Source organism: Pararge aegeria, chromosome 1 (genome assembly GCF_905163445.1).
Source record: "Pararge aegeria chromosome 1, ilParAegt1.1, whole genome shotgun sequence".
Taxonomy (NCBI): Eukaryota; Metazoa; Arthropoda; class Insecta; order Lepidoptera; family Nymphalidae; genus Pararge; species Pararge aegeria.
Window position 1 is genome coordinate 637095 of NC_053180.1, and position 12217 is coordinate 649311.

A 12217-nucleotide genomic window follows, 5' to 3' on the forward strand; every position below is an offset into this window, starting at 1 on the left:
AACTTAAAACTAAAGCTACGAGGGTTCCAAACACGTCCTGGTCTAAGAAGAAGCCCACAACAAACAATGAAACCTCCCCAAACTATATTGATATTACAATTTGGAATGATCTGAATTGGTTGCTATTTTTTGATAACGGTGCGATGGCATGTGATATACTGTTGCTATTCGAGATTCAGTATTATCTGAATTACCATGTGTTTAGAAGGTAAAGCTTGGTAGTTACCAATATTTAAGTGTTCTTACATGATCTCTATGTACCGTTTAAACATAAAAACTACCAAAGAAACATTCATATTTTATTAATTTAAGTTATATACTTCCCTTCCTCACTGACGGCTCTAAAACGTGGACACTTACGCATGAACTGATCGACCAATTTAAGGTCACTCAACGAGCTTTGGAAACGAAAGGGCTGTGTTGGGAGTTTCTCTGAAGCAGGGTGAAATGATGGCGAATAATGAAAGCCCAATATAAATTGAATTGCATACATATAGAATATAAATACGGAACGAATTCAGACCTTCCTTTCCTACTTTTCCTACAACAAAATGGTTCCACCTAGAACAAAAGCTGTATTCAAAAGTTGTAGGTAGTTGAAAGTAGAATATTATCGCGGAATTAAAAGGAACAAAGAGGCGACGGCTCGCTAATATAATTAACACGTAAATTGCATTTGACAAATTCCCAAAGTGCCTCATTTTCGTTTGAAAGCGTTTTAACTTACGCTGTAGGAAGTTGTAATGAATTTGACAGTTTTAAATTCAGGTAGTTAGCGTTTGTACTGCGACCTATTTCGTTGAGATTTTTCTTTTATAAAAGCAATAAAGAATAAAAAAAGTGACATTTTAAGTTGGAGAATCACTCGGTGTGCGTAAACTGACAGTAATTCCCACCTTAACGTGTTGCTTATGAGGCGTGCAATAAAAAAAGCAACACAGTATATACAATTTCTTACTGGTTACTTCCAGAAAAACGATAGCGTAAGAAGACACAGTAAAAAGTACCATGGTTCTTCTCGGTAGATCTTTGATTGCTACGTATCAAAAAGGGGCGATGGAACCAATTTATTTCGATATACAAGCCTTTTCAAAGTGCTTATAAACTAGGCAAACTATAAATAAATAAATTTTGAATTTTGAATATTATGATTACCGATTACTTTTGTTTATTTATTGTATGGAAAAATGACATTTGACAAAATTGATTGCAAGATTTACGCCTTTCGCAAGCCTCTCCCGAGATACGTATCACACCGCCGTTTGTTTTCCAGGGATAAGATCATCACATTTCCTTCGCCAAGATCAATTTTATTTCCTCCTTCTAATCAAACTGTTATTAAAATCAATGAAATGGTTTCGCGTCAAAGAGAACAGACAAAATATTAATTTCGATTCTATGTTATGGAATAGTATAGTTCGAAGCTCTTTGTGTAATGATGCAATTAAGTAACCCTGTATAACAATAAGACATTGTGGTAACCCGTATACTTAGTCGCTTTGAGATAGAATTGCTTTGCGGTTGTGTTAATGATTAATAGTTAAATTGTTAAGACAACTACTCTCCTGTGACCTCTATTCAAAACTGGACCCCAGGGTGTCTATACACATATACTCATTGACAAATGGTGTGTCATACAAAGAGACAATACGCTTGCGTCTTTGTAATTATACCCATATAAATAAGCTTCTGCGGAAATTATAGTGCTTTTTACTATATGTATACTATATATATTATGTTCTCGAATACATAAATACCGGATTGAAACACGTGTATTTTCATAGCAGCTTGCTCTTCTGGGAAAGGTTATTATATATGGACAGAATTTATGTTTCAGCAATTATTAAAGAAAATAGAAATATATTAGGCACACTTGAATTTTTGTGATTAATTTTATTCGATGGGGAAATCCAGCGAATAAATTCCGTTAACTTTTGTTTGGTTAGGTCTAAGGGGCTGCTTTTTCTATCGTTAAATAATCTAACTGAAAAATAGATTTCCTTTGAAATAAGATGAAATGTTTATATTTTGGCTGATAAAAAACGAACCTCAATAAACAAAAGACATTATTTTGACTTTGCTTATGAAGGGTAAAGGTAAGGAGATCCGTCTTTTATGAGGATTCTTACTAATTGCAGTAACAGTAGCCTAATGTGAACTGCTCATAACTTTTTTATTTATTTATTTATAAGCTTTTCAAGGGAAATAAATAGTACACATAAAATAATGCACTATTTTTATATCACATAAACCAATGAAGTTTCCACAACTTACTTATATATAACATTCACTACAATTAGCTAAAGCAAATTTTTCTAGGAGTGCTAATTTTGAAAAATGTCCGTCTTAGTATTTGCTGTTGAAAGCATTGCACGCACGAGATAAGTTATTTGCCGAATACCTTGAACGAGACCTAAACTTTCCTTTTATCTTGAGACGTAAACTTCCCTTTGCGGGAAAGGGAGGTTTACGTTTAGCATTTAACCTAAGACATGCAAAATCAATATATATTAGAAGAAGTGAAGCAATACTTTTACAAAATATTGTTTTTCCCGATGCAGGGACGTTAATTGTTGAGGAGTTCTGGTACTAATACATCAGCTCCTTTGCTATGACGAGCTTTGCTTGACAAACTTATTAAAGTAGTCGCATAACAACTCGTGAAATCCTTGTGTTAAAACCTATTGTTTATAAAACTACCATAGAAGTAAAATTTTATATTTGACTAGCTGTTGCCCGCAACTTCGTCTGCGTTTGATTTTGTTTTTTGATTTGGCATTCAATTTAGTTGTAGTTCTAAAAAAATTTAAAGTATTCAGTATCGCTAAGCCTCAAATGAGGGGTTTAACCGAGCCTAATATCGGGATAAAAAGTATCCTATATTACTTCTAACACTTTCAAGAATATGTGTACAAAGTTTCATGAGGATCGGTTCAGTAGATTTTGCGTGAAAGCGTAACAAACAAACTTACATTGACATTTATAATATTAAGTAGGGAAGGGATAGGGATAGGGATAGGGAAGGGATAGGGATTTGATTGAATACTTCAATAAGACAGGTAATTGCAGAATAATAATATTATTATCAAAGGTTCCAACCAATTTACCTATATCCCTAGCAATAAAAACTATGACTATAAACACAGGCCGTAGGAGATTGTTACGGTATATTATCTCATTTCCCCGGGGGCCCGATATAAACGGTAATTCACACGCCACATCGCTCGCGAGCCGAGAATTATTCATATTTTCGCGTGAACGAACATTTAATATGGAATTATCAAGCTCCATGTAACATTTTGATTCACGTCGGAGGATTGACTTTCTTGTACGATGATTACGACATACATTTTCTTTTTTATATCATCATACCTCAGCCCACTACAGGGGACGGGTCTCCTCTCACAATGAGAAGAGGTTAAGCTCGTAGTCCACCACGCTGGCCCAGTGCGGATTGGTGGACTCCACACACCTATGAGAACATTATCCAGAATCTCAGGCATGACGGTTCCCTCACGATGTTTTCCTTCACCGTTGAAGCAAGTGATATTTTAAAACGCACATCACTTAGAAAAGTTAGCGGTGCGTGCTGGGATTCAAACTCGGCCCCCCGAAAGTGAAGTCGAGCTTCCTACCCACTGGGGTATCACCGCTTTTGCAGTGGTATTTATGTATATTATATTCATAAAAATATTTATCAGCTATCTTAGTACCCATATCACAGGCTATGCTTACTTTGGGGCGATGGCGATGTGTGTGTTGTCATAGTCAATTTATTTATTTATCACCCAATATGCATTAAATATATATATAATTAAATAAATATTAACTGCTCGGTGCTCTCAACGCTTCCTATGTGCGGTGTTTCGTATTGAATCGATGACATCCACTTTACCGGAATGATTATTCAATTCAGTAGTAGCTCATTTTAACAAGGGGAGACCTAAACTGCGTTTACCAAAATATAGCCTCAGGGGCTGTTCGACCTCAATATCTATTTACACTGTCTCTGTTCTGTAAACAGTCAGTAAACACGTTGCTATTGCGACGAATTGTACTTTCAACGTCGTCGTCGAAATAGAAAGCAAATACTAATTCTGAATTAAATATTCTTTATTCTTGCAGGCCTATCAAAGGTACTTATAGAGCGTTCATACATACATACATACATGTTTACATAATTGTGTCATGGTAACAGGATTCCAAACGCGCCCTGGTCTATACTTATTAGTATACACCAGGGCGCGTTTTGACTATTGCCCACAAAATACTTAGCCAGGTATTTTTTTTTGTCATCTCACAGTCAATTAATATTTAACTTTGAAGTTAGAGTAATTCACACCCAAGCTTTATTAACATTTATTAAGTAATTCTTAATATTATAGTAGGTTTTTACTATTAGCTTACGTCTTAAATAAACTTTGAACTGGTTGAGAGAATATATACAATTTCTCGTGAGTGAATTATTATTTTTTTGTAGCCTAGTAAACTGCACAACGAGTTTATTTTTACTTCTAATATTGAAAAGAAAGATTCTTCGGTTATCAAAGAAGCATATAAGCTATATGCTTCTTTGTTTGCCAAAGAAACTTTCAATTGAAAACAGGAATAATAAATTACATTAAAAATTATAGATAGGAAATTTTGACAAAAACCTCTATCGATTGGCTAAATTTGAGTAAAATCTATTCAGCACTACTACATGAGTATATTAATGCTAAAATGCTTTGAATTATTGACCTACTCATACGATTATAGAGTCATAAAAATAATTCTGTATACTCGTGTTGTACGGAAAATCCAAATAAATGTACGTACAAAATCCCGGCAGCTTTCCAAAATAGTAGTAATGTATTAGAGAAACACGCTTCAATCCTTGAATATACGACTCGGGTACTCGATAAAGAGGATTTCCTTTACAATCACAGAGAAAGCCTCTATAAAGAAAATGTCCTTTTGTGTTGCTTCAAAATATTAAGATGCTATTGGAGAGCTTGTGGGATATTTCCGAGAGGATTGAAGAAGTTCTCGATGCCCTTAAGATGCTGATTTCTATTGAGGTTTCCTGGTCACCAGCTTCTTCGCGTTCCAGTACGATGCCGCGTAGAAAACTAATGGGTATGGTGCATACCTCTTGAAGCTGCATCATCAAATAAAACTAGGATATGAAAATAATGCTTAGTTTGCTATACAATATTTCAGGCTAATCGTGTCTAGAACATTGAAATACGAATTTGCATAACATAAAAGATGCATATAGCTTGGCTCATGAATGTGCCAGACTGCATAAATTACAAGTTATGCGAGTTTTTGAAACTTCTGCAGTGTCATGTGAAGTAAGAAGATTTGGATCATCCGGGCTCGTACCAATTTATTTTATTTTAAAAATAGGACGTCGAATTATTGACTACTGTTCCAGTAATAACACCGGCACTTGTACGTTGCTGCAGAACTTTCCAATGATATTTATGCCTCAAGCTCGTGTCATATTATAAATATTAACTAAGCTCATATTTTAAGTTGAATAGAAGAAGCAGAGTCTTAGATAGACCAGTGTCCCCCTAAAACCCTTAAACTAGAAGTTTAATAATATTATTTGTTATGATAATGAATAATTGTTAAGTATTCATACTTACACCATACAGATTCTGCTGCTGTTCGCGGAGTAAAGCAAATTAAGCTTAATTTTCATAATATATTATGGAGTTCCGCAAAGTAACGCCTGCTTCTATCCAATATTATTTGTATAATTCCAAATATTTCCTCTAAGCATGACACTTTGTTCTCAGGTAGTGGTCATGGGCAGCAGTACCACATCCGACAAGACCATCAACACTAGCACCGATTCCGCAGCCACCGCCCTCACCTCCATAACCGGCACAGATGATTCTATGGACGCAGAACCCGACCTCATAGACACCGACCCTCCGCAACCCCAGCCCCAACCTTGCACTGCACCAGAGCCCCAACAGAACCCTCCCAGCACTGCCCCACCACACTACCACCGCGCACAAGACAGTTGCGAATTCGAAGCCCCAGCCTACACCATCCCTCAATCCGCAACCGACACGCTAGATTCCCCCCGACCCGGTCCCGGGAGATTCGTTTTCGACGTCCCTTTACCTGATCCCAAAAAAAATGATAAACCTCGCAATAAAACCCAAGTCAGCCAAACGGGCCTAGGCGGGCCTTCAACATCGATTCAAATACCGTATGATCCGAAAACAGAGACACCAAAAAGTCCGAAAGCAAACCAAGTGAAATATGAAACGCATTTTGACTTTGAGCCTGAAGCAGTGAAGAGGAAAGGCAGTGAGCCCAGGATGAAGAATAAACAAAAGAAAGAGAAACAGGACTATTATAAAGATGAGGTTGCGAAGTTAAGGAGACAATTAGAAGGCACGGAAGTGTTCACGCCGAATCGGAGAAGATCTTCCACACATCAGCATTCTGTTCCACCGCCATGTTCCAGAAGACAGTCGACAGGTATTCATAACTTTTACTAATCTATACTCACTAATTACTAAGATTATGATTATGCATGCTAACTTTTATGTAAACACATTTATACATTGCAAGCTATGTAATGTTACCACGTAACCTGTACAGTAACATAATAGTTCATGAACAGGACAAAATTGCGTTCATGTATTTTATACCACTAGCTATTGCCCCTAGCGTTTCTTTCGGACTTTTAATAACTTAACGGAAAATGCCAATCTTTATATTAGATTTCAGCTAGATCAGTTTAGGTGTAAAGCCCATCACGATCACAGTAAAGAAAGGTTATATTCGTAAATCCCCCGGAAACGTCGCTCCGGGATAAAAATTATGCACAATTTCTGTAGTTATTCGGTTATATAAATATCTACATTTATAAAATCAATATAATATTATTGAAATTAATTACATAATGCTTAATTAATTGGAATAAACGTGATAATGTCCATCTGAATTCAAACTCTGTACTCTCATGCTATATTTGCATCTTAGTATATTCGTTTATTAATGCAAAATAGTCATTAATCAAGTAAATCTGAAGCAGATTGAACGTCGGATGCCATTAAAATTCAGGCAATCTCCAATATTTTACTGGATTCCAAAAGAAAGATACCTAAAACGAACAAATATATATGGTTAATGATCCGTGCCAGTCCTGAAGTGTACAAGAAATTAAGTGGCGTATAGGAACAAAACTTAAACCTTTTCCGGAAATATTTTTTATCGATCTTTATTTCTTTTTCAAGATATGACAAGTAGTACTACTTGTCATATCGATCGTGGTGCGTTCAGCTCGGAAGCATACTCCATTCTCATCCAAAATCTCGGGTTAGAACTTTTGTGGGGTTTTCAGTCTCGTATACTTACTACTCGTATTAAAAGCTTACCGTCAACAAGAAAACTTGTACTTACTCCAATTTCCCCGTCACCAGCTGCACAAGTTCACGTGACTGCCAACCCACTGGACTCTGCTTCATCTATGCCTGCTGGCAGGACGACGATAGTAGTCCAACAGCCTTCCCTGTCCCTGGACTACGGGGGTTGCTCCACGATCCTGGTGAGGGATGGCGAGGATGGACGGCGGTCGAGCAGGATCTGCAATGACCACATACAGCAGCTGCTTGATGTGACGAGCCAGTTCACGTCGGAGGACCTGCACGAGTTTGATAAAAGGTGAGTTTCTTCTTTATATCATCATGTCCAGCAATGAACTTCGACTTCTAGACATACTTTTTTTTACGTGAGTCCAGAGGCTTCCTGCCATTGATTGATATCATCTGTCTACCTCGTGGTGTTTTACCAATGCTGCATTTACCGATGCGAAATCGCTATTGTGACATTTCGCGACTCTTTGAGCTATGTCGGTAACTCTGGTTCTTCTACGGATCTCTGCAACGTGATTTGATGACGTAGAGATATTCCAAACATAGAGGTGAGCTTGAAACACTTCTATTCTCTGTAATTTTAAAACCCACCTTTTAATTAAAAACTCCTTACAGGGTCACTCGAGTGTCTGTTGTCACAATCTACTATCTCCGAATCTATTAAATCCCATTGCGAGCTACTATCAGTTCAGATATATACGAATATCAGTTCTGAGGAATATTTAAAGAAATCATGTTAAATCTTATATCTTCATTTATTGCCTATAACAGTTCACTGCTGGACTAAAGACCTCTCCCAACTGTAAAATACCTCGGGGGCTAATTCAAAAAATTGATGGAAAACCCCTACACCGTGCAAGGTGTGTTCGGATCGAAGATGCGTTCAAAACAACAAGGCAGTTTACCAATAGCATTAAAAGAAAAAGTTGGCTTTTTCTTTAAAATTTCTCCTTGGTAAAGTTAAAGCAATTAAATTAAATTCCCTTTTACACCTTAATCTGATTTCCAAGCGCCTCGAGAACAATGGCCAGCGAAAATTTATTTTATTAACTGAAAAATTTGGGCGTTTATCTGTCTGGCGCTTTGAAACTGCTATTCTTTATAAGGGTTGCCACTTCACAACAGCCGCAATGTCAAACAACCGTCAGTATCCCGGGGATTTATTGTTGGTAAAAACTTTTATGTATCATCAATAGTTTTCTCGCCGCCAAATAATGAATGTTGAAAGCAACATTTTCCTACTTTGGGTTCCAGCATTGCAATTTTATGGTTGTGGCAGTGAGGGTGGCAGTGGCAGAGTTAGTGGAAGTGGGAGTGGGAGTGGGATAACTAAAAACTTTATTTAACTTCCAGCATATTATTTGTCATTATGCACTACTGGACATAGGTCTCTTGTAGGGCCAAAATCCACGGTCCCGGGCTGCTTCTTTCCTGCGGCTTTAAAATTATTTTCAAGTGCGTCGTGTGCACGTTCCCTTTCACCGCTTAAAGCAAGTGATATTTAAATTGCTTAAATTAAAAACCCACATAGCTCCGGAAAGTCAGTGGTGCGTGCCGGGGCTCGAACTCGGTCTCCACGGAAGGAGAGCCGAAGCCTTACCCACTCCGCTTCTACATAAAGTTGAAACTCTCATCGCATTGTTGCAGCCCTACTTATTCCATGATTCTGCAAACAATTTCGTTTTTATTCCGTCTTCCCGTCGGATGTCATCCGTTTTGTGTCTTTCACGTAATTTCTGAAACACTCCAGAGATAGGCTATGAATTATTTGTTTCTTCATAAATATCACAATATTAACAGGTTTTATTTAAGGTTAGGTTACTTTTATATTGGTAAAGGTGTCTTATAAGGTGCTAGTTATAGTTATATTCACATATATTTTTTAACGCATTTTATACTATTATACATATAATTTATATATTAGTATGCATATGAAATGCATTTAAATACTAAAAATATATATATGTATATAATTTACTGAAATATAATAAATAAATATACTACGACAATACACACATCGCCATCTAGTCCCAAAGTAAGCGTAGCTTGTGTTATGGGTACTAAGATGACTGATCAATAATATACCTACATAAATACTTATAACATATAGAAATAAAAGAACAAATAAGTTTTAGAGAAATTGATTTAGTTCCTGGCTCCGTTTTCAATTATAGAATTATTCTCATTTAGAGAAGTTATACATTTTTGACTCTTACCGGGAAACGAATCTAGTACTCCTTAATCCTTTGGCCATAACTAAGTAATGGACCATGGATGGTTAAAAATATAATTATTTAATAACAAGCTAATGCCCACGTTCTCCATCCGCTTGGTTAGTAAGCCGTTTGTTTTCCTGAGATAAAAAGTAGCCTATCAAATCAAAATCAAATCAAAATAAATTTATTGCACACAATAAATAAATAAAAGAGAAGAGGTACGTCATTTTAATTTGTGTAACAAAGGCGGCCTTATATCTTATAGTGATTTGGCCTATGCTACTTTGCCAAAAATCAAGTTCAATTGGATCAAACAAAGAAATACAGTTTCTCATTTATAATATAAGTAAACATGAATGTGGATTCCTAGTGGAGATAGCGCATTGAGCAGGTGCTAGACTTCTATCGCGGAGGGCCGGGTTCGAATCCAAGCACCTCTAACTTTTCTAAGTTCTCGTATGTGCGTTTTATGTAATTAAAATATCATTTGCTTCAACTATGAAGGAAAACATTGTGAGGAAATCTGCATGCCTTAGAATTCTACACAATGTTCTCAAAGGTAAAGGTGTGTCCTTCTCATTGTGGGAGGAGATCCGTGCTCTGTAGTGGTCCGGTAATGAGATGACGATGATGATAATGAATGTGGACATTAAGTAAGGTAGTCTACAATTACACTGTTAGCTTTTTTAGTATATTCTGAAGGTTTCCATTTACGAGGAATTTAGATAAATGACATCCCCTTGAATCCGGTCGTTCAGATAAGGATTGTCACGCAAAATGTGTTTTGTTTTAGTTTTAGGCCGCTGGCACCCGAGCGCGTAATGCTAGAATATTGGTCCGAAGGGAAAAGAGACGTTGATTTCGGTTGTAGCGACTGTTATATTTTTGTGGCGACTTTGACTGCGCAAAGAGATGACTAGATTTCGTTGGTCACAATATGCAAACATGAAAATAAAAAGCTTTTTAAGTGAATACCTTTTACGTTAACAGTGACAGAACTAACTTGATTGTTCTTTCTAACTTCGAGGTCTCATGAAAAACACGTGGTGACAAATATAATCATTATCAATAATCTATTTTTAATTTATGAAAAATAGAAATGGTGCACCCTGATGGCGAGTGGAAAACCAACCCCTACAAACATAGCAACACTTCGCAAAAAAATCAAGTAACACAAAAAAATCTGATAAATAAATACAAAGACACACTTTTAAGGACACCCTGTGTGTTCTCTGGGGTGTAGGTGTTAAACGTCACGGTACTGTCGGCAATCTTCAGTGAGGTGAACAGCAATGCTGCTCACCTGCTTGGCGGCAGAAATAGGAATGGAGGTAGTACTATTTCAGACGAGCTCTGTCTTATAAAGTAATATAACAAAAAAAAAATACAATTTCTTAGGGAATAGACTAAGGTGAGGATAGTTGTACTTCTTTCGCGTGTATACACAACGTTTTAAGATTATTTTATTCGTTTTTATTCTCGAATGACTCAAGTAGTTGTTCAGCGATTGTCCCTAGAGAACGCTTCACTGGCGGGCGAAGAGCAATGCCGAACCGTGCTTCTGACAGTGCGTGTCGTCTCGCAATTACAACTACTCCATATACAACGTGTAACCGAAATAATGTTGAGAGATCCATAAGTATATTTCATACCATATATAACTATTAACACCCTGTAATTGTATAAATATTAAATCAGAAGATGCAAACGTACTCAAAACATTCTAAGTGTTTATGACAATCCTATTGAAGTTAAAAGACCGGTTCACGCATAGTACCTTCGCTACGCGACGCGCACCTAAAAAGTGACAGGAGTCACATGATTTTCGATTTTGCAGGTGATGTCAGGACTGTATCTGATATCTTTCGGTAAAAACTATAGCAATGTATTACTCAAAAACTATTTTGTTTTCAGTTACCCAGATAAGTCTCACAGACGGTACATAATGTACTTTTACATTATTTTTTTTATACATTTATTTAATTAATAAACTTCAATATAGCCAATGACTTCACTTGAAATATACCTCTACACAGTCCGCAACGATCAAAGAAAATGAAGCCCCTTTTTATACTTGTTAGATACAAAAATGTTAATAAAGGGGAAAAATTTAAAGGGAATATTGAAAAGAAAGTGAAATGAAGCAAATGCTGCCAACAAAGGCTTTCATTTTGACGTTATTGTTTTCAAGAAGTACCTTCGCTTAAAGAAGGTAATTTATACAGCTTTTCCGTGTTCTTATTAAGATTACCGATTCTTTTTGAATTTAATTTATACGACTCTTTAATATTAATTCATTTCCTTAATATAAACTGTGGGGGCAACCGAACAAGCGGCTCTAGACAGATCAGCTTCACTGTTTTCCACGAACATTATCTCCTCTATTTATAAATGTTTATATGTGTATATCTTTATTAAATTTTTCATCATCATCAGTCATCTAAGTGTCCATAACACAAGCGTACTTTGGGGCTAGATGGCGATGTGTGTATTGTCGTTGTATATTTATTTATTATTTGTCTCTTCTCTTCCAGTATTCTTCTTGATCTTTACTGTATTCACTTGTAAACTGAACTGACGATCACATCCCGAGATCACTTAGAATTAGACAGCGAG

General features: G+C 36.4%; 1 protein-coding gene across 1 annotated transcript in view; it reads left to right on the forward strand.

Moving 5' to 3' along the window:
- Nucleotides 1-12217, forward strand: part of LOC120625932 — a 105654-nt gene that overhangs the window by 63900 nt on the left and 29537 nt on the right. Inside the window, exons 3-4 of the mRNA XM_039893208.1 lie at nt 5790-6486; nt 7434-7674. Coding sequence (XP_039749142.1) covers nt 5790-6486; nt 7434-7674 — 938 coding nt within the window. The remainder of the gene's footprint in view (nt 1-5789; nt 6487-7433; nt 7675-12217) is intronic.